The sequence below is a fragment of the Sipha flava genome, unplaced genomic scaffold, assembly GCF_003268045.1.
Source record: "Sipha flava isolate LNK unplaced genomic scaffold, YSA_version1 207_pilon_pilon, whole genome shotgun sequence".
Classification (NCBI taxonomy): domain Eukaryota; kingdom Metazoa; phylum Arthropoda; class Insecta; order Hemiptera; family Aphididae; genus Sipha; species Sipha flava.
In genome coordinates, this window is record NW_020272813.1 from 497,181 (window position 1) to 521,331 (window position 24,151).

Below are 24,151 nucleotides of genomic sequence, written 5' to 3' on the forward strand. Positions count from 1 at the left end.
ATTTTTGAAGCATGCCTATAGAAATGAGAGTAATATGAAAATATAACAAATTTTAAAGTGTAAGTTCTCCAGCCCTGATAATATATTTTGTGATATTGTAATATTAATAATAATTATAATAATTACAAAAAAAAAAAAGGCAAGATTAGGTACATAAAATAAAATATTCATACAAACAATGTTACTCCAAAAACAAAATAATTAAATTTAACCTAATCTACATATTCTTATATCAAATAAATAATAACATTTACTACAGAATAAACTTTAAATACAAATTATAAATAATAAACTATATCTACATTTTTTTCTATAATTAATGGTAATAGCTACCTATTAAATTATCATTACAACTAATATCTTATCCCTGAACTATATTTGATTAATCTTTAGATTTATAAAATTTAAATTTATTTAAATATATTTGTGGTTTTGTCTACACACTTTCGAATTAAATCATATAGATACTACCCATATGTACATCTGTAGATGTTCCTTTATTAAAAGAATAGGTAATAATTTATTATAATTTATTTAAATTTGTTAACATGTCTATTATGATTCTGTACCATGGTTTTAGAAATATGTGATTGCAATGTCGCACAATAATTATTATTAAATGTTTATATAGATAAAATAAATGTTTTCTTTTGAGTAAAATTATACTTAATAAATATATTGAACACAGTTAAATGCATAAGTTATTGCAATTGTATTATATTACCAATAAATATAGTTTTTAATAAAAAAATGTTAATGTTTATATTTATATGATATATTAATATTATAAATATATAGATACATTATTTATATTATATATTATAATTTACAAAGGTGAGCAAGTAAATGAAAATACTCGAGTTAAGTTAAAATTAAAAAGTTAAAAGTTAATAAGGAAGAAAATATTAATTTAATTCAGTTTAAAAAAAGTTAATCTACTCTTTTAATTTAGTATATAGATCACATAAAAAGCGACTGCATTCTTTAGAAAGATTTAATTTCCTAAATTATAATAAACAATTTTATTGAATTTTTTATCATGGGTAATAAGCAGTGGCGCCGAAGTGTTTGAAAAATATTATGACATTGTACATCAAGGGACCAACTTTTTAACTTAACATGAACGTTTTAACTAGTTAATACCAACCTTTAATAATTTTTATTTATAGTATGCATAATGTTTGTACAATGTATACATTTCGAATTTTTTTTAGCATTTTATCTTTTTCTTCCATTTATTTGTACTGTATTTATTGTTGTTCCAAGATAGTATGCAGCTAAAAATATAACCTTAAATAATCAATACTTGTGTATAAATTGTGTGCCCACGGTCTGTATTACCTTGTTTAAATTTCAAACATTGCACGTTCATGCGGTGTACTGTTGCTGTTAAAGTATTTAGTGTGCTTATTTCGTTTTGAAATTATTACTTATTTTACCCCAGTAAATTATAATAATCTATCTATTGTTCTCATTAATTTTTATTAAAACTATTATTAAAGGTAAGGTTACCAATTATTGTGATGGTTATGTATAATTGTATATAATTAATGTTAATATTTGATGTTAATCATATTAAATTCGAAAATAATGCATGTTTCTTATTCAAACTAGTGGATAAGCAACACTTCAAATGTATTTCATATAAATAATTCTAGTTAAATATATTTAATTTCGGTTATTTTTTTATTCATATTTTTATACAATTGAAATTGCATGCTTGTGAAAGCACAATATAAAGACTATAAACGTTTGTTGATATTTACTTTTTTTACATTGACCAATTATGAATAAAGGTTTGTTCCAAAATGAAGTAGTTTTACTTTTCCAACTGTGTTACATGTGACTGATGTAAAATAATACTGGAAACTAACTCATTTAGTCATTTTTGTGATAAGTTATTAAATATTTTATTTCAGCTTTATTCCTGTAGTTGAAACTAGATTTAATTGTTTAAATGTTATTTTGTTATAGATGAAGTTGAAAACTGATAATGCAGCCAAGAAATCTTTGAACACAAAAAAGTGAATTTTTATTATATAAATATTTAAAGAAAAGTGGACAAATATTAATAATTCATTTACTGAAGATTTTAGGTTAAATATTTGTTGAATAACATTTCAAAACATCTGGGATGAAAATCAGATATCTTAAAAAAAAATTCTATAGTAAAAGAAAATTAGTATTCCTTTTTGTTTTTATCTTAAAATTTCATTTTTCCACTTTTCTAGTTTTACTTATTTTGGTTCTCATTTTTAAACAAGTTTGAAATTAAAATTATTGTATTGGATAAATAAAAAACTATGATGTTTGTCTTGAAAATGATCAATAATTATTTAAAATTAATGCTACTTGTATTATGAAAGGATTAGTTAATCTCTTGGATATTATTTATAATCAAAAAAAAATAAACCCAATACCCTCATGAATATTCATACTACAACCATAATAAATAAGTAAATAATAATTTTGTTAACTTATGAGATTCCTAAGAAATATGAAAAATATGAATTTTCAACCCATATAATGAAGTGAAAATATTTTATAATGTAGTTTAATATATAATTACATTTTATTATAAATATATCTCTAAATAGATAGTGTTTCATTTCATTAAAATTATATATAATATTTATAATATTAAAATATTTGTTGTCTAAGGTATTCGCAAAATTATATTCTGAATTTTTTTATGCTTAAATGTGAGACTAATTTATTGTAAGATTTTTTTTTATACTATTTAATTTAGTTTTATATGTAGGCAAATTGAAATATATAATTCATAAGTATCTTTTATTAAATGTACCTACATTTTTCAATTAAGAAATCAATACTATCAAAATATGATAGTATATGTTTTTCATTTGTGTTGAATATATCTGTAGTTTAAAATAAAATAAATTGGAGTCAAAGTCTTAGCACAGTGATTCCCAACAGGCTGAATAAGAATTAAGTTAATTAAGTTAACCTGGTATTAACTAAATCATTTAATTTTTGATTTATCCTAACAATTATAAAATTAAAGTAAGGTATACCTACAGATGTTTTATTGAATAACAAGAATATTAAATATTTATTTTTTATTTCATATTAAATTTACATCTATTCTAGTTAAAATTCATGTCTAATTAAATAAAATTGAAATGGTCATTGAAATAAATGTTTACTGAAATACGTTAGTTATTTAATTTAATATTGTAATTTTTAATGTTTTATGTTATATACAACAGTAAAAACTATTTTAATGTTAGATATATTAACTAAATATTTTTTCAACCTGTACATTTTTGTAATTATGATTTAATTGTGTCCATAACTTATTAATATTTTGTACGGTTTTTATTTATATAGAAATAAATCTCCTAAAAAACAAGCTAAAGGAGTTGAAGTTAGGAAGGAAAAATCAAAAGTAGTGGTGAAGCCAACTGTGTTGAAAAAAGAATCTGATAAAGCTCAAGTAGAATCACCTATTGATCCCCAAAAATTACTACAAAGAGAATTATGGAATAAAGCTGTAGTAAATGTTTCAAACAAGGCTGGTCTTTCTGATGTTGAAAACTGTATTGTTAAATTATTAGCAGACTACAAATCAAAAAATTCCATCCCGATGAAAAATAATAAGTTTAAAGTAAGTTTTTTTTTTTTTTTTTTTGTTCATAATGTTAATGTTATTTCATCTTTGTTGTATAGAATTTCATTTTAAAAGGATTTTCTAAGTACAAAGATACTAGTGATGACGTGTTAAATGAAATTTATAACAAAATATCCAATGAATTTAAGATAGTAGGTGGTAATGATAAAGCTATTGCTGACAGTCAAGTTAGCTCTAAGAAATCAGATTCAAAAATTGTTAAAACAAAACCAACTAAAAAAACTATTAGCAAAGAATTAGATGATGGTGATGATGATGATGATGATGATGAAGAGGAAGATGAAAACAATGATGAAGTTGAGGATGAAGCAGATGATGATGTTGAAGATGAAGCAGATAATGAAGTTGAGGATGATGAAGATATATTAGGTGAAAGTGATGATGACATTGAAAGTGAAGAAGAGAAACCTAAGTCTAAAGCCAAAGGTAGTAATAAGGCTAATATTAAAAATGGAAAAAGTCCCAATAAAGGTAAAAATGGTAAATTTAAAGGTGGCAAAGTGCAAAAAAAGAAGTTTGGTAAAAAAAATTAAATTATTTAGTTAAGTAATTTGATTATATTCGTATTTTTTTTTTTTTACAATTTAATCTTAATTGTTTGACTACAAATATTTAATAAATATTATGAAATAAAAATTAACATAATTGTTATTATTTTTAAGCTAGTTTCTTCATATATATTTAATAAGTTAAAAATTACCCAGTTTTGCCTGATATTTAAGTCCACGGAACTACAAGATATCTTTCCTTTTTCAAATTTTTCAGGAAAGACGAAACAATGGTTTAAAACTGTATAAAAAGATATATTCAAATTCTTTGGCAATAGTAATAATATGATTTCATAAAAAAAAAATTAAACAATGGCTTGAATATGTCTTGTTGCAGCGTAAAATTATTTTTTTTTTTTTCTTATAATGTATAAAAATATTGAAATTAATATGAAAAAGTGTTCTTACCCATAACATTGTATAAATTATATACTTACAGGGATATAGTAAGATTAATTTTGGGCAGGGGTTTATGTATGTGAAAAAAAATAAGAACATCATTAAATATGGAAAATCTAAACTACTAAGCAAACACTGTATATTTTGGGGTGGGATTTTGTCCCCAAAACCCTCTCCTTGATAATACATAGTTAAACAAAAATTCAAACAGAGACTATATATAAAAAAATAATGAGATTAAGTTCTTATAATATTCCTTACAAAAATTGTACTGAAATAGAAACCAGACATCTCTATTTGTATATCTCTGTATTTGATTATTCAATTTGATTGTTACACCAATCTAAGGAAAATATTTTTTCTAATAATAAAAGCTGAAAAAACAGGAGATGTCTGGTTGTTGCTCCGTGGTCTTCAATTTATCCCAAATTTTTAAATTATAAAAAAAAAATAATTCTACTGATTGTGAAATTTATTTTTGTAGTTTTTTTTTAAAAAATGTATTAAGTAAAATATTTTAATAATGTATTATAATTTAAGGTTTACAAAAACTTGATTATAAATTATCGTTTTGAATTTTATTTCAAAGCAACCCTATGACATTGAAATTTAAAGTCCTTTATATAGGATTCAATAAATTGCCGTTATCACCAGCGGCTGACTAGCCCATTGTTCTGTAGAACGGTAAGCTCTTGTACTATGCGACCCTTTATCGATAAATGTCTAGAAGCCATGATTAAAGAAATAAATTTATAAAATCTTAATTATTCTCAAATATTTTAATAAGATTAATAAATGTATTGTAACAGATCAATTATAATAAACATAAACCGATACTGATTTAAATTTAAGTTTTGGAAAATATATTATACTTAAATTATACTAATTATTTATGAGTACAGATAAATAATTGTATATAAGCCAATTCACATTTAATAATAAATTGTAAAAAAACATAATCGCTTATCTAAATGTATCAAAAAAAGGAGGCTTCTACAATTTTAATCATGACTATCGTTGAAAATTAAAAACTAGTCTTGCCTAAAATTTAAATTTTTCTAAGAATAAAAGAAGAAGAATTAGGATAAAGAGTATTGACAAACTTCTTCCTTAGAAGAAAGAAAGGCTCGGTCAATTAAAATTTTAATTATTTTTGATAAATATCTGGTACACAAAAATACTAGCTCATTGACAAAACAAACACTATACATCTTGATTTAATTTCGTTTATCAAGAAAAATTGAAATTATCACATCCTCCAGATATATTCTACTATTGCTTATATTCTATTTCCACTAACTTTGAGAAGATTATACTGATACAAAGCAAGGAATTCTTAATATAAAAACTTGTTTTTATGTTTTTTTGTCTTAGATTTTATTTAGTATTAAAAATTGTACTCTGCATAATATATAAACTGAAAACTTACCAAAAATAGAACATTGACTTTATGAAATTCCTTTTAAACTTTTGTTTGGGGCCGTATTTAGGATGAGCAACAGGGTACTGTTGCCCAGGGTGACTAATTTTCTTATATTTTCAATATTTAATGATCTAATATTTTTGAAGTGAAATTTCTTTACAAAATAAAGTGTATCTCAAAAAAAATATATATATCGCCAATCACAGCATCATGACACACATACACACACTGTCAGTAACAGTTGAGAACTGTCAAATGATCCAAAAAATTACAAACAATCTATCCTTATGTTGATATTGCATTTAGAATGTTTTTGTGTACACCAGCAACAAATTGTTCTTCAGAAAGATCTTTTTCAACTCGCAGAAATTCGTATTTGGTATAATAAGACATTCTTCATTGTTGCTCCTTGGTGTCAAATTACTGAATACGACCCTACTTTTGTTCCATTGAAAAAAAATATTATAGGAATAACTATATTGACTAAGAATAGGTACTTATTAAAATTAAATACAACAATTCAAAACATAAATATTTACTGTCAGATATATTACATAAAATTAACATTTGAAAAAATTAATGATACTGACAAAAATTATATATAACATATCTATTAAATAATAGTGTTAATTTTAATAATGAGTTTCTAAAATATGAGCACAGATTTGAGATTGATTGTAAAATATTTGCATACAAAGATCACATTTATATTTGTTTAATTTATTTGAGAAACTGTCTATCTTATTACCACTCTTACTTATTAATTGATTATTATTAGGATGATTATCATGAGGTAATAATGTTGATATTTGAGGTTCTTTACGAATATTTCTCATAAATTGATTATGAAATCTTAAATGAATATTTAAATTGGACGACACCGGAAACCATTTACCACAAAAATTACATCTAAATGGTTTTTCTTCAATATGAGTTTTTTCATGAGCTAAATAAACAGGATATTTTGAAAATGTTATAGGACAATATTGACATTTGAAATGATTTATACCGATATGCCATTTATAATGCTGATGAAGTCTATGAGATGAAGTAAATTTTGATTCAGGACATACGTCACATTTTAATTTTTTTTTTTCAAAACGTAAAATGAAGTCCTGAAAAGTCTTGCACGAGGTTGAACATGTATCACAACTATATTTTGCATAGTCTTCTTGATGACTTTCAAAAATATGTGATATTATTTCAGAGCGCTTATAAAACATCTTTGAACATCTTGAACACTCATAACTTTTAGATAAGTTTTTTACTTTACTGATATGTTTGAATACATTAGATTTTGAATTTAAATGCTTTTGACAAACATTACACTGATTATTATTTTTTAAATTGTGAATTATTTTTTGTGCAGTAAATGATGATGCCCCAAAATATGGTTGATGATATACTTCACAGTTTGATGTATGAATTATTTTATGCTTTTCGAAAGAATTTAAATGTTTTGTTGATTCATTGCATTTATCATAGTTTAATTGTTTATTATTATAATGAATATGTCTGTGTTCTTTTAAAATAGACAATTTCTTAAATGACTTTTTACAAATTTGACATTTCCATTGTTTTTTCATACTATGAATATTTTTACATGTAAAACCATAGTTAGAAAAAATATCACATTCAAAATTATTTTTATTTGTATGCAATTTTTGATGGTTTTTTAATAATTTGTTATTTTGCATTACAGATTGACAAATTTTACAATTGTTAGACTCTTTTATATTGTTAGTTACTAAACTATTTACACCATTATGTAATATTGAATATTCAGTATTATTGCAGCTATTATGATATTTGGAACTATTGTTTTCAAAATTAAAATAATTTTCTGGAAAGCATAAACTTCTTTGAAAATGTTCAATAATACGACTACGTTTACGAAAAATTTTACCACAAATATCACATTTATACTGGTTCACAAGATTATCCACTACATTTTGTTCTTGGTTAGATATAAGACATATTTTAGATTTGCAATCATTATTGATGTTTATTTCCGATTGATAATTAGTGGACTTTGAATCGTCTTCATTAATTTTGAAAATTGTACGATTATCAAGTGGAAGTAAAAAATTTGCGATTGAAGAAAGTGGCAACTCATTATCTGAGTAACTAAAATTCAAACAAAATAAAAATAAAGTATTTGAAATTTTATATTTATGTAAAATCTTACTTTTCAGTGTCTGTTTCGATATCATCCAAATCAATAACTTGACATTCTGTGGTATCAATATTGTTTTTATTTGAACTAAACATAATTTCTCAGTACCTATTTAAAGTGAATATCTAAAAATATAAAAATGTTTACATAATGAATGAAAAAATTTCCTAAAATTTTGTTTAAGATCATATCACAATTTTAATAATAAATGAGTCCTTAATAAACATTTTATTATCAATCCAATATAGAATTATATGTATATTTTTGATAACTATAAAAAAAAAAATAGAACCTAGTTTTATTTATAATTAAAATATTTTCATTACATGAAATTTGTAAACATATTTAAGACAAAAAAATAAAATTACAGGCATAACTAAATAATACTAATAAATTTAATTAAAGTTAGTGTTCAATAAATTAGATAGTTTTGCAAATTGTACATAGTTATATTACTTTTTATAACTTAAAGAATCAATATATCCAACTTCTTATGAAAAATTAAATGATTTTAAAAATATAAAAAAACAAACATATTTAATTCAAAATATAAATGAAAAATAGTACCGTAAAATTATTTATGAATATATATAAATATTATAATGAAATTAACTAACCATATATTTCAAATGGTTGACTATAAAAATGATGCAACATTTATTTATTTTATAATTAACTTTATAATTAACTAAAAATATATTTGTTACCCATTCATAAATTAAAAATTAAATTTTATATTTATCAACTAATACCATATAAATGGAACTATAAATAAATGCATGTTTTTAAATAATGTACCTACTTTACTAATAACTTTTACTTAAATACATAAATTAAAAACAGTAAATAAAATAATTTAAACATAGAATAAAATAAATAAAATAATATTGAACATTTAACAATTTCCAGTTAAACTCTGTCTTCTGATAACAACAATTTTGGTGTGATAGAAAAAATATTTTTATACACATACATTTTTTGGATTAAAATTTTTAAAATATTTTTCTAATATAAATCATATAACTACCAAAATAATTTTTATCAATGTTTATAAACTGTTTGATGTAGCTCAGGCATGTCAAACACGAGGCCCACGGATCGCATGTGGCCCACGGCTAATTTTTTTGTGGCCCACGTCACCAATATCAATCGACAAAATAAAAAATTAATGGTAAAAAAATATTATAAAATATTAATGTCAAGTCACAACTATCTTATACTGTTAGAAATTGTTATATTTGGTATACGATATTATGTCTTTTATTCTGATAAACTATAATCAAATAAGTTTTATTGATGGTTTTATATGTATAAATTTATAATAATATAAAAAAAAAAATGTTCTTTAAATTTTTATGTGTGGCTCGCGTAGTATACTCCTATTCAATATATTTGACCCACTTGATTGTTTGAGTTCGACGTGCCTGATGTAGCTATATTTAGTTTAGGACACTAAAAAATTATTTATAACTTAAATAATTTATATTTATTAATAATGCTTGAAAAACTTTTAATATTATTTAATGATGAAATATATTTTGTATTTATAATTTTCACATTATTTAATATTTATTTTTCGCTTATTAACATTTTATATATGTACCTACATTATGATATATGTAGTAATAAATTAGGTCAAAATATTAGACTATGTTAGAAAATTTTTCTAATTTACTTATTGAATAAATAATATATTAAAATTTACTTCAAATCTCATTAAATTATTTTACAAATAATTGTTATTTTATATGCTTAATTCATACTTGTGGTTGCTACTTATATATTACAGTTAGTTGATACAGTTCTGTAACAAATTCTAATTATTTTTCAGTGAAGTTTGAACAGTATGATTATAATAATACATTAACATACATATTAGCTAATTAAATAAAGTAAAATAATTTAACATAAACTAAAAATAAATACAATATTTTTATAAAATTGTATTGTTTTCTGTTAATCTTTAAGTGTTTGTATCTTACAATTTGTAGGTACATAAAAATATCAGGCCAATGTTATTTTATTATTATACTTACTCGTATTTTAATGATTTAGATTCTAGATGAAGATTCTGGTTTTCAATGTTTTTCATTTTCTTTTTGTAAATCAAGTTCTCAAGCCTAGATTAACTATCAAACAAAATAAATGTTATTATAATTTGATTATTCTAAAAACTTACTAAATTATTTTTAGTTGTAATAATAATAAAAAGTTTAATACTTAATTTTTCATTTTATTTTGCATTTAATCTGTGTCTAAAATATTCATTATTTTTTTTTAAATAACATACAGATAGCCTTTTTATAGAGATAAGTAATGAATGTGTTTTTAATTACAACTATAGTTTACTTTTATTAATAAATTAAATAATTTAATATGTTTTTCTTGAAAACTTTATTTTAACTAAAACTTAGTTGTTTGATCATCAATAGTTCAACAGTATTAAGATATTTGACTTTTAACGTTTCTAGACCTATGACCTATTTCCAGACGTATTCAATTTTTCTACTTAATTTTTTTTTTTTAAATTGCATAAACTTACAAATTTTATTTTTCACAAATATTGATGACCTGAATGTTTCTTGTTTCTTTAAATATTTTAAATAATCAATAATTAAATATGCTGAATATAAATAGTATTTACATTATTTCATCATTTGATTATAAGTTTATATTTACCACCATCTTTAAGGTAAATTATGAATAAATTTATAAGTATTTGGGCTTATGTTACATTCTAATCTGTAGAGAAAACATATCTTTGAGAGTTATGGGTACATATAACACCCAATAAATGTAAACTAGGTAATCAATACCTACTATACAAATTTAAAAACTAAGCAAATCATATAGGTACTAACATTTACTTACATTTATTTTTTTAAATAAAGTAAATAAATTGGTATCTTTATAAATCAATTAAAATATTAATTATATAGAAATAATAACAAAATATTTATAATATATAAATAATTTATTAAAAATGATAAAGTATAAAGTATCTTTTTATATCAACATAAATGAAATATAAAATAAAAAATTATTCCCTGGGTTATTATTGTATTATAGGTATAAATATTCATGATTAGTTTTGATTTTACTCATAATCACTAAGTATAAATAAGGCAGTTAATTTTTAATAAATTATATTTAAGTAAATATGGTATTACTTTGGTATTATTATAAGAACTATAGAATTAAAGAATACTAAGATTTTTATTAAGAAAATCAATTAATGATTTTTCTTCAATAGTACTAAGAGTATTTATTTTTAAAATAGTAAATATTCATATTGTCATTTATAACTAAAACTCAGTAATAAATTAAAATTAACTATTCAATTAGTTATTAGTTATTAAAAATGTTGTGGAGTTCTTACTTGAAAAAGTTATTGTTATAGGTACAGCAGTTTTCTTATCTTACATATAATTAACTAAGGAAATCTATAATTAACGATACATTTAAAGTAAAGATTCCAGAGTGGAAATAGTATTATCAATACATTTATATGATTAATCGATTATGTATTATAAACAATAATATTCATTAAAAACTAGCTGACCCGATAAACGTTGTTTTGTCATATAAATTATTTCTAGAGAATATTTAGCTAGAAAAAAAAAATTAATTTAGTATAAGTGGAAGAGATATGGAGTGCTGTGAACGGTGACGGAATATAAAATGAAAAAACATCAAACATTTATTTTTTCAATAATTTATTAAAATTGATCCTTTAGAATTAGATATATCGCTAATTATGACAATATTAGTAAAAACCAATATCAATCCCTTAATGTAACAGAGTTTACAATATTTTTTGTTATTCCATCTTTCGCCAATACAAACTAACTGAATGGTTTAAGAGCACACCACGTATAATTGTCCGTGTGAAAAACATAATGTGCTCAAATTTAAGCCACAGACAGGCATCGTTTAGCCTTGAGACTTATTGATAATCATTGCAAATACCAATCTAATTGGAAATTGAAGGTGTTTAAATTGTATTGGCACATCTGTGGATGTAATAGGGACGGACTCATGGTCATAATATATTTTCACCTCAGAATTTGCCATTTAAAATCATGGCTTCGATAATATTTTTCATTCTTTTTTTAATGACTAATCGCGTGCCGTTGCACAACTGTGGTGGATTCAAATTATGAAGCAAAATAACCGGAGATCCAACCTTCAGTTGTAAATTATGAGGGGGCTTGCTTGGTAAATCCAATAAGTTTAAAAACTCTGTTGGATAATTTACAGCTTCAGTAGCATCGCAAAATGTATCAATAGATTTGTATGATACCAAGTCTCCTGGTAACAAATGTTGTATCTTGAAATTCAATTCATTGACATCCACATTTTTTGCTGCTAAAATTGCTCTTTCTGCCAGCCACTCATGATTTGTGTATTTTTTGTGTACATTGGGAAATATGAACCGTTTCATTTGTTGTAACTTTCCCATCACCGATATCTAACAACTATTTTGAAAATTTTCCGCAAGCCGCTTTTTTGATTGAATCGTAAGTATCTTAGTCGTTCACTATCTATCTTTAGATACATGTCGACCATGAATTGTTGACAAAGTTCACAATATCGTAGACTAACATTGTCCTGATCGCGTCTAATCATCAACCGATATGCATAATAATCCTTCGAACTAACATTCTTGTTTGTTTTGGAACCTATTGCGGGATCTTGTTATTTAATATTAATGCAATACCCATTATTTAATACCAAAAATAAAAATTAATAGTTTTTAATAGTTTTTTAATAGTTTCATTTCATAATTCATTTTCAATTGCGCAGTTATCGACCAGGTTAAAAATTATTAAATTAAACTACGGTTTATTAAACAATAGCACTTTTCCAAAATTTTTTTTTTCGTAAAAACCTTCTCTTGGCAATTACGAAAAATTAAAAAAAAATTTGAGCCAAATCGGTCTAACCGTTTTCAATTGATAAAATGTTATACATTTTTGGCTCCATTTTTATACATATATTCATTAAAAATATCACAGGGCTTGTAAAATGTGTTATCACTTCCAAGTATTGTTAACTGGTTTACTGTAATTTTTGTAGAATATCTGTAGTAAAAATTAAGTTTGTTTTACTTATCTTGTTAAAAGGATACTATATTATAATTAGGGTTTTTATACATTTATAAGGCGAAACCGGGACAAAACAAACACATTATTGAGTAATATACTTTTTATATAACTTTTAATACAGTTTGTAAATTAATTGGAAAGTGAGTAGTTATTACTCCTTATATTATGCAGATATTGAAGTTTCGTTTTTTTTTAACATAATATGTTACTTATAGCCCATCGTTTACCATGGTTAAAAAAAATCCAAAATTCAAAACCGCCAAAAAATTTTTTTAGAAAAATTTTGAAAACAGCCACTTTGTAGAATTACTTATAAATTACTAAAATAAAAACTTAAAATCGGTTGAATTTTGAATGAATGAGAGCATTTTATATTTTCAAAAAACACAACAAATTGTAAAATTGTATGGTTTATAAACTTTTAAATAGATTACTAATAATCAGTCTTGTAAAGTATTCGAATACAAGTATTTGAATACATGTATTAAAATACTTTTTGGAGTATTTTTTGGTATTCTAAATACAATTTTTAAAAGTATTTTTAACAATTTGTAAATACTTGTATTTAAATACCACAAAGTTCGTTTTATAATTGTATAATCATAATAATTCTCTATCCTTATAATTGTTCCTACTTCTAAGAATAATATTCGGTTACTATTGATGAATCTAATAAGTAATAAAATAATAAGATATTACTATAATATTATTAATTTTAAAACTGTTAAATTTCAAACCATTTTAAGGCTATCATATATTTTTTTTTTAAATATTATTTTGCTTAATTTTATATTAATAAGTATTAATTGTTATAGGTTGTGACAAATATCAATAAATAATAATGTAAATAATTTATTAAAATATGCAATGGTTATTATTTATATTGTAATTACAATTGGTAATATTTATTTTCTAAAAAGTAATTTATTTTTAACCATACCTGTATAAATGTAAAATAATATTATCTGCTTAATCTTTAAGTTTTAACTCTAAAAATGTAATTTCATGTTTATTAATTTCATGAATATAGAGTATCAAAGATAAATTTTTATCTCATTATATAGGTTATATTATAATATAATTATATAAAAAGAAAGCATTATATTAATGAGATTCAATTTATAAACACAAAAAAATTGTATAACAGAAAAAGTAGTATATAACAATGTTAAAAATTTTAAAAATGCTACATCCAATTTTATATGGGTTTATTATTGTAATTTGTAAGGAAATTTTTTCAAATAGTTCTATATTAATAATTAATACCATTTTTTATTTATTTTTTTGTCATTTAATTGTATTAATACTAGTAGATATATATAATATGTGAACATGACCTCTAAATAGTCAGACATGTTTTGTATTTTTCAAATTGTTAAATCTATAGTAATTAGTATCATAATATAGGTACCTAAACTGATATATAATGAGTGGCATAGAAATAATTTTTTTCTATTGGGGGGGAGGGGGTGGTTAACTATAATATATAATATAAAATTAAAAAAAAATACCTGTATTTGTATTCAAATACTTAGTGAGTATTCGTGAAATATATTTTTATAATAGTATTTTATAAGTATTTTTAATACTATTTTATTCGAATACTAGTATTATTATTTTAATACTTTTTCAAAAGTATTTTTTACAAGACTGCCAATAATATGATATTAGTTAATGAAGTACATACAACTCATTAATATTTTTATTTTTTGCTAATTGTTTTTAAGCTCTCATTCATTCAAAATTCAACCGATTTCAAAATTTTTTTTTCTCTAAATAACTTATAAGTAATTTTACAAAGTGGCTATTTACGATATTCTTGGCAATTTTGAATTTTTTTTAACCATGGTAAAAGATGGGTTATATGTTACATATTATGTTAAAAAAAAAACGGAACTTCAATATCTTTATAATATTGGGAGTAATAACTACTGACTTTTCAATTAATTTACATACTGTATATTGAGAGGACCAGTGGCGTATACATGGAGGGATGTGGGGATCAGATCCCCCTAGGCTTCTTTTTAAATGTTATAAAATAATATTCTTAGGGCGTTAGAAATGTAAATAAATAATGATAAAATAAAAATAATGATTTGTTTGAAAATGATCCTTCCTCTATACAAGTTATGTATACGCCACTGCCGGCAATATAATATTTAATAATATTTTTGTAAAATAAAATATATAATTACATGTGTAAATTACAAATTATGTTTTTATTATATATTGTCAATTGATTATGATTAAAAATGTACTTTGAGATAAAATGGTCAAAATTTAAAATTAAACAATACTAAATTTCCTATAAACGTTTAACCCGGAACACCGATACACGAAGTTCAAAACCGATGACAATCCCGGTTTTTCGGGACGCATGGCAATTCTAATTGTAATTGATATTCTGAACAGGGATAGTTCTGTAAAAGTTTATAGTGTTAATTGTATCTGTACTCATAAGCTCAACATCTCTGTTTCTAGTATATACAGTCCAAAAATTATATATCAACAGTATTGACTAAATCTATATAAATTTATATAAATATATATGCTTATATAATATATATTTTCAATTCATAGAATAATAATATAAAAATCTCAAACAGCTAACGCCTCGTGAGATTCTCAGAATCCAATGTGCATTGATAATTAACAAAGCAGTATACCTATTACCCTGGTCATTGAAAATACCCAAAAATATAATATTCAGTATTCATAAATTCACAATATTCTGTCTCTGTGATAAAATCCACTAGGAATAGCTGTGAATGACAGTCGCTCGATATTAGTACCTACATCTCGGTCATATCCATTACTATAAATATTAAATAATTCTTCTTCTTCCGTGAAAATAAATATTAAATAATTGTATGTCTAATGTATCGAGTGTGCCTGTGGCTCAGCTGCAAAGCGCATACCGGCTGCATATTAGCATTCTGAGGTCGGTCTCGGCACCGGTTATCATTTTAGCTTTCTGATTGGTCGTTTGATTTTGCCATGTTTTTTAAAAACTGTTATCTGGTATTATGTGTTATTTAATATTATCACATTGCAATGCATATTTACTATTTTTTTTTTTATAAAGGGTGAATATAAATAATCTTTAAAAAGGTTTTTACTTTTTACTTTTTGTAGATAGCTTTTTAAGTAAAATATTATAAATCGAAAAGTTTCTTAAAATGTTTAAATTAGTGGAATTTGATGATAATTCATTTCGTTCTAATATGTTTTCACACACCAGCTTGTATTAGTATTTTTACAATGAATACTAATCCAGGTACAAATATCTTGTTCGAAAAACATATTAGAACGAAATTAATTACTATCAAATTCCATTAATTTAAGCATTTTAAGATACTTTTTGACTTATAATATTTTATTTAAAAAAACTACCTACAAAAATTCAAAAGTAAAAACCCTATTAAAGATTATTTATATTCATACTTTATAATAGTATCATAAATAAATAGGCATTGCAATTCGATAATATTAAATAACACATAATACTAGATAACAAGGCTATAGGTAATAATTTTTAAAAAGCGCGGCAAAATCAAACGACCAATCAGAAATCTAAAATGATAACCGGTGCCGAGACCGACCCTAGAATGCTAATATGCATACCGGCTATAGGTACGTAATGATGTTATTTTTGTTATTCATAAAAGTGACCATTGTTTAGGAAGATATCTAAAAAGTTATCTCATAAGACCGTTTACGCATAAATTAAATATATTTAATCTATGGTTTACGTGACTATAGGAATAATATTTTATTATTTAAAATTATCACTTTATCACAAAACGATGAACCATGAACACTAAAGTGGTTATTCAACCACAGATATATAAACATATGCTTATGTTTCTAACTGTTTAATTCTTTAACTGCCATTTTGAAACTTAATTATTATCAACATTTCAACTAACTTAGAATACATTTTTGTAATAACTGTTTAATATCCATTGAAATAAATTGTAATTTTTGTAGTACGTTTATTTTAATGAATCCAACGGTTATTGATTACATTTCTAACTCGCAACTCCAGAAATAATAACTAAATATTTAAATAATTATTATAATACATTGACAGAGCACTAATCTCATTTTTCAACAACCCATCAATAAATACGTTTAATTATATAGAATTATATCACATTTTTTTGATGCTATAATGATGGATGATTTATGTACGAAAATTGATTTAGTTTTAAATGAATGTTCTAGATCATTGAGTGATATCGAAAAAAAAGATTGTTCTGAATTATTTTATAAAACAATATTTAAAGTAAGTTCAATTTGTTTTTTGTATTTAGTTGACAATTGTGAAGTCTGAGTTATCATTGAATAATGTTTAATTATAAATATATTTTTGAGTTTAAAATGTGTTTTATTTTAATACAAATATGCACAATACTATTTCAGAAGTAGATATTTTCTGCTATGTAAATCATCATGAAGAGATATTTGCTCTTGCCTTAATTTTTTCTGATTTATTCATTTTTCTATTATATTCTAATATTTACTGTTTTAGACAAAGAATTAATAATTAGTTTGGAAAAACATTTATATTATATACAAATGCAATAATAATTTAGAATTGTATTAAATCAGGGTTATAGCCCATAAAGTATTTTTATTTGTATATTATATTATGAGTTCTTTTATTTTAGTATTTAAGTAAAATTAATTCAAGTATAAATATTTAAAATAATTATAGAAATTTACCAATGGAGCACTTCTTCAATTTATCAAATGTATTCAAGAATTTTTAAAAACAATAAAGTGTAAAAATATTTATATGCTTTATGTATGTTTAAGTCAAATTCGAAAATGTCTTCTTATTTATGAAACTGCTATAACAGATCTAAATACTGTTTTAAACTTTGAAAAAGTATGTATAGTTTTATTTTTTTTATTTATACTATATTAATAATAATAATAAAATATATATATATATATATATATATATATATTTGGGTGGTCCTTAGTTATAGAGGTTAAAAAAAAATTGAAAAATTTATACTCGTGGGCTCGAAATTTTGTTTGGTATATTGACAAGATAATTTTGGTAAAATTTGAATTTGATAAGTCAACCCCTTCACGTGCCTCAAAGGGGTTAAAGTTGTATGCTAAGGGGGTGAATTATACATTTTCACCTGTAATGTCTTAAATTCTAAATTTAGATCATATATGTATAAGACTATTTTTATATTAATAAATATTTACTACAAAAAAGGTATCTTGTAAATTTTTTGTAAAATTAATACTTTTTCGTAAAATTAAGAAAAACCAGTCAAAGTCAATATTTTTGGAAAATGGTTCGTTTTTTAGTTATTTATCTGTATTTCCTTAAATTTTATAGCTAAACAAAAATTGTAAATTAGCAGTATTATTCCACACAATATTATCTATAAATAAGAAGTTTTCATTTTTTTTGGTACATTAACCCTTTTGTAAATAATCAAGAAAAACCTTAAAAATATAGGTTTTTACAACTTTTTATTTATTAAAATATGTTAATTTTTTAAATATTGTATTCATGTTACACAATATATTAATCAAATTTAATTTTAAGTTTATTCATTAAATATTAAAAAATAATATTAATGATGTATTATTAATAGGCATAAGTTTTCTTTAAAATCTCACGGCTAAACCCTGGATATTGTTGGCGATATTCTTGAACAACCTAAAAAAGTTACATGTATTTATATTATTTGATAAAGGTAAAATATCACAAGATTATATAAATATTTCATACTTGTAAAATAAATTGTTTTTGATCTTCATTTTTAGTGAATTTTTCATTATATTCCTCCATCAATTTTATCCCACGTTCAGCTGTATCGTTAACGACTTTTAGTGCAGATAATATTTCTTTAGCTTGTATATACTCATCCAAGGCTTTCCATGTGCTTGGATCTTCTCGTAAAAAGTTAAAAGATATTTTAAATCGTTGAAATAATTTCCATGATTTATTATTAAGCAGGGCAAATGGAAGATCTTGATTAACAAAATTTGATACATCGTCAAATTGTACGTTAATTTTTTTATTTGAACCTTCATTTTCTTCTTTGTTTATATTTTCTTCATATCCTTGCAAAATTTTATTTGCCATTCGATGTTTAGTATTGTAGTCAACTCGGTCATCAAATAATGAAAACACAGCACATTCTTCATTCAAATACCACAAGTGGTTTATGAATTTTTTTAAAGCAATTTCTCCCAATTTATTATTGTTATAATTCAATAACTTTTTTAAAAACATAATATCATTTATAGGAGCGGTAATAATATCTGGAGCCGAAATCCACACTTGAATATAACATTCAACTATAAAACTACATATATCTTCCAGTGACTTTTTTTCTTTTGTTGAAATTTGAAATTGATCACAAAACATTAAAATTTTAAGACAGTAGATAGGTTTTGACATCCATCGAGCTAAGTGATAAGCACCTGGCTGACGAAATTGTATACCATTTGGAGGTATTCCTCCTAAAAATATTAAAACTAGCTGTATAAACTCCTTATAGTCATCTCTCGGAAAGTGATTTTTAAGTTTGTCTACACATATTTTATTATCAAAATTATATAATTAGGTATATGTTTAGTGTGATTCGTGTTTAATAAAACTGCATTAAATAATGATGACTTTGAAAAAGGGAAACCATAACATTTTTAAATATAAAAGTGTTGGATGGATAATATTGCGTGGAAAAATATTGACTTTGACTGGTTTTTCTTAATTTTACGAAAAAGTATTAATTTTACAAAAAATTTACAAGATACCTTTTTTGTAGTAAATATTCATTACTTTAAAAATAGTCCTATACATATATGGTCTAAATTTAGAATTTAAGACATTACAGGTGAAAATGTATAATTCACCCCCTTAGCATACAACTTTAACCCCTTTGAGGCACGTGAAGGGGTTGACTTATCAAATTCAAATTTTACCAAAATTATCTTGTCAATATACCAAACAAAATTTCGAGCCCATGACATAACATTAATGAAGTTCATAAATAAGGACCACCCTAATATATATATTATATTTTATTTATTAAATACTAATAATTTTATTATTTTATTAGATTTTAAGCAAATATTTAATCAAAAGAATTCAAAAATGTTTTTATAAATTAGAAGACTATTTGGAAATGTTAGATTTAACTGATGTAGATGAGCATCCAGGAATATTCATTGATCGAATGAACATTGTTTTAAATGGGTTAAATAATAGAAATTCATTGTCACTTATCAAACCAAATATTGATAAAATTTTATTTCAAGCAATAACTATTGCTAAAGTTTCAGATGAAATGGATAACTTAGAAATAACATCTTCATGTAAACATGTAAATTAATGTCAATCAACTATTAGTAGATAAATATTTTAAGATATGAAAATATTTTCAAAGGTTATAAAAGCAGTTCAATATTTTGAAAAGATAGATATTAATGAAACTGATAGTTTTTTCCAATTTGATTATCTATCTTCATCATTATCTATTCTTGAAAGACGAACTAATACAGCAGTATTGAATCTTATTTTAAAGGTAAAAGGCAAAATTAAAATTGTAATTAAGTATCATCTATGTATATCTACATCTATATTTCCTTGTTTAGATTTTTAATGATCCATTTTTTACAATTAAAAAACTTATAAGAAAATGTGGAAATTCTACCGACATCCAATCCAGAAATTCATCTGATTTATCAATTTTGGTTAGTGATTTAGACAAATCTACAGACTTATTAATTCAAATTGGATTATTTTCTGTGGCTTGTTGTAAAAATGATGAATGTGAGTATGTAGACATACTTATAAGTTATGATAACTATCTTTTTAAAAAATTTACTATTTCATGTGCAATAGAACTTGAATTTTGTTTTCTAAATGACTGACTAAACTTATTTTTAGCATTTTATTGAGATTAAATTATTTTTTTGAAACATTTTGATTTAAAATATTAATCTTAAATCTAAAATTAACTTACTAGTCAATTTTACAAATACTAGTGCATTATTTTGCATAAAATTTCTTTTTTTATTGTCCTTGTCTCAATATTTTGACAGGTCTTAAATATTTTTTCTTATCATTTTGGGAAAGTAAATCTATTTCTTTGGGAGTCAAGCTTTTTAAATCAACTATTTTATATGGCCATTAATTTTCCACTAGGCCATATTTTTACAGCTGGGCTGTTTAGCAAGGATATGTAGAAGTAAAATTACTTCAAATTATTATTTTTTCATTGTATATTCAACAAAGTTATAAATTTTTTTTAAAACTAAAAATTGTACCTGTATTATCTTGTTTATTTTCCATATTATTAAAGACTTTAAATATTTTGTTTTATTTAGATATTATTTCTTTAAAATGTTGTATTTCAAGCTTGGAGCTTTTAGACAGTGACATAGTACCGGCAATCATTGAGTTTTATTTAGATCCAACATCAATAGTAAAAAAAACTTTTTTAAAACTTCTTATAAAGCACTGGGTATGTGAAATTTGTGAAATACAAAATCTTCTAAACAAAATTGTAGATCCTTTTGCATTTACTCAAGTAAGATTTAAAACTAATTCTTAAAACCCATGCTTAATTTGTAAATGTTTAAATTTAAAATTAGACAACAATTGAAACATCCATGAATATTATTGATTCTTTACATGAAAGTGATTCAAAAACTAAAATTGATTTGTATGTGAAATTATTAAATGGTTTTATTAATTTTACTCAGTATATTGAAAAAATATTTGATTCTGAGATTTTAAAAGAGAATGCATTTTCTAAAATATATGGACAATTTAATGAAGGTAAAAATGAATTATTCTAAGTAATAAAACATTTTATAAACTATTTTCTAATTTTTTTTATTTTTTTTTCAGCACTGAAAGAATATAATGCATGTTTAATTTTTACCCAAAAAAATAATCTCGATAAAAATGAAGAATTGATAAAAAAAAAATTACTTAAAAGATGTGAAATTGTACTTAAATATTTAAAAAATATCCAAACATCAATGAGCAATATCTTGGATGATAAAAATTGTAAGTTATACCATTGATTAAGCATATTTAACTCTGTATATTTAATCAATGGTTATACTTTATTACAAACGCAAATTTGGATAATTTTGGGCCTGGAGCCAAACAATTTTAGGGACCTATATTAATGAGAAATAACTAAATAGGTATGTTTGGTAAAATATAATACTATCTACCTTTCATGTTGACAACATTGAACATTTTGAACTGAAACCATGATTAAGTTAAGCTACATTTTAAGTGATAAAAAAAAAATCACATTTTAAATTTAGCTGAGAATTAACTTTAATTATAGTTTAAATTATCTTAATTGACAATTGATAAAACGGGTCTTAAAGGCACAATAAAAAAAAAAAATAATAATAATAACCAAAATATATTTTTAAACATTAATTATATACATATACATCGGGTATTTAAGTTATATAAAATATTTAGTACTTCTACAATTTATAGTTAATACAACAGTTATCTAATCTAAAATTTGTGTTTTTTTTTTTTATATAAGTATTTAAGAAACTAGGGATTTTGAAACTGTTGTTGTTAAGTATAAATATTATGACTATAATTTTAATTTTATCTTAGGGTCAAAATCAGAAAACACATATTATATTTTATCTAAAACTAAACAAGAGTCCATTTTTTTGGAACAAAATGATAATCTAGAGGATAATTTTGATTTAAATATGATATTTTCAACTGTTCATCAAATTCAGAAATCATTCTATAATAAATCAGTTCATAAATCATCTAAAACATTTTACACTCAAAATTATAGTTCAACTAATGTTAATGAAACTATGTATGAGAATACTGCTACTATGGATCTCACAAGTAAATCATATTTTCTTTACTATGTATACTTAAAAAATGTATGTTAAGTAAATTATAATAATTATTTTAAAAGATATTTTAGATAATTTTATTGAAACATTTAATCCGAGTATCAGCAAAACTACAGCTACCATATGGGAAGAAATATGTATTGACATTTAATATTTTTACAAATTTTAATATTTTGAAAATAATGATAATAATATATTCATTACCTAGGAATTAAAAAATGTACTTACATTTATATTATAATTACTTCTTATATAAAATTAGTATTTATTAGTAAATATAAGTATTTAAATTGTATATTATACTTACATTTGTCATTTGTTTTTAATTAATTAGTTATTAATTACAATTATTTTGAATAGTGTTAAGTGTGACCACAGCTGTAATTGGAAATAAACATAATAATTTAAGTCGATTATAATTTTACCATAAAATAGTTATAACATTAACATAGTGAATGTGAGTATAAATAATAAGCCCATCATCTACTACTTGTAATTATAATATTTATTGTATTAATCACCATTAATCGATTTTCTTCACTGTAGGGTATATGGAAACTTCAAGTATAATATATAACCATGCATAATACTTGCATCCCAAATTTAAAATAGCCCTTGGTCATCAAGCGCGAATGCAAGACGTAGTTAAAGGTTCAATCTTCCCTCCTACATTATCAGAAAAATTGTATAAAAAAATTTCTGACCTACAAATTAATTAGTTATTTCATATTTTCCCATGAGACTTGCAAATAAAGTATATAAATATATGTATTATATAATGAGTAATAAATAGGGAACAGATTTATATGTAAATGCATATTTTTATTAAAATAATGATACTTTTATTTTATATATTTTGGTATAGTTAAATATTTTTACATATTTCACTAATTTGTAAATATTTTATCATTTCATCATTTATACCATTGATTATAGAATCTATTA

General features: G+C 22.9%; 4 protein-coding genes across 8 annotated transcripts; 2 read left to right on the plus strand and 2 right to left on the minus strand.

Moving 5' to 3' along the window:
* The first annotated feature begins 1,301 nt into the window (after window positions 1–1,301).
* Window positions 1,302–4,185, plus strand: LOC112682573 (guanine nucleotide-binding protein-like 3 homolog). Its single transcript, XM_025553205.1, has 4 exons — window positions 1,302–1,502; window positions 1,975–2,024; window positions 3,352–3,628; window positions 3,691–4,185. The coding sequence occupies exons 2-4, from the start codon at window positions 1,975–1,977 to the stop codon at window positions 4,183–4,185; spliced, it is 822 nt and encodes a 273-aa protein (XP_025408990.1). The 5' UTR covers window positions 1,302–1,502.
* A 2,425-nt stretch (window positions 4,186–6,610) lies between these two features.
* Window positions 6,611–10,327, minus strand: LOC112682591 (zinc finger protein 616-like). Of its 4 annotated transcripts, none has more exons than XM_025553227.1 (3): window positions 10,235–10,327; window positions 8,211–8,323; window positions 6,611–8,149 (listed from the first exon to the last, which is right to left on the minus strand). In XM_025553227.1, exons 2-3 carry the CDS (start codon window positions 8,291–8,293, stop codon window positions 6,655–6,657), a joined length of 1,578 nt encoding a protein of 525 aa, XP_025409012.1. In that variant the 5' UTR covers window positions 8,294–8,323; window positions 10,235–10,327; the 3' UTR covers window positions 6,611–6,654. The 4 variants fall into 4 exon arrangements, with proteins under 4 accessions (XP_025409012.1, XP_025409013.1, XP_025409010.1 ...); XM_025553228.1 differs by lacking the exon at window positions 10,235–10,327 and adding an exon at window positions 9,226–9,463; XM_025553225.1 differs by lacking the exon at window positions 10,235–10,327 and adding an exon at window positions 9,001–9,052.
* A 2,944-nt stretch (window positions 10,328–13,271) lies between these two features.
* On the plus strand, window positions 13,272–23,420 carry LOC112682634 (serendipity locus protein alpha). Of its 2 annotated transcripts, none has more exons than XM_025553296.1 (11): window positions 13,272–13,395; window positions 17,534–17,594; window positions 18,027–18,200; window positions 20,407–20,670; window positions 20,734–20,871; window positions 20,942–21,119; window positions 21,677–21,879; window positions 21,944–22,130; window positions 22,203–22,364; window positions 22,947–23,195; window positions 23,269–23,420. In XM_025553296.1, the coding sequence occupies exons 3-11, from the start codon at window positions 18,108–18,110 to the stop codon at window positions 23,355–23,357; spliced, it is 1,563 nt and encodes a 520-aa protein (XP_025409081.1). In that variant the 5' UTR covers window positions 13,272–13,395; window positions 17,534–17,594; window positions 18,027–18,107; the 3' UTR covers window positions 23,358–23,420. The 2 variants fall into 2 exon arrangements, with proteins under 2 accessions (XP_025409081.1, XP_025409080.1); XM_025553295.1 differs by lacking the exon at window positions 13,272–13,395 and adding an exon at window positions 16,774–16,939.
* Window positions 18,887–20,121, minus strand: LOC112682635. The gene is made up of 2 exons (XM_025553297.1): window positions 19,071–20,121; window positions 18,887–18,998 (listed from the first exon to the last, which is right to left on the minus strand). Exons 1-2 carry the CDS (start codon window positions 19,743–19,745, stop codon window positions 18,927–18,929), a joined length of 747 nt encoding a protein of 248 aa, XP_025409082.1. The 5' UTR covers window positions 19,746–20,121; the 3' UTR covers window positions 18,887–18,926.
* Window positions 23,421–24,151: the final 731 nt, after the last annotated feature.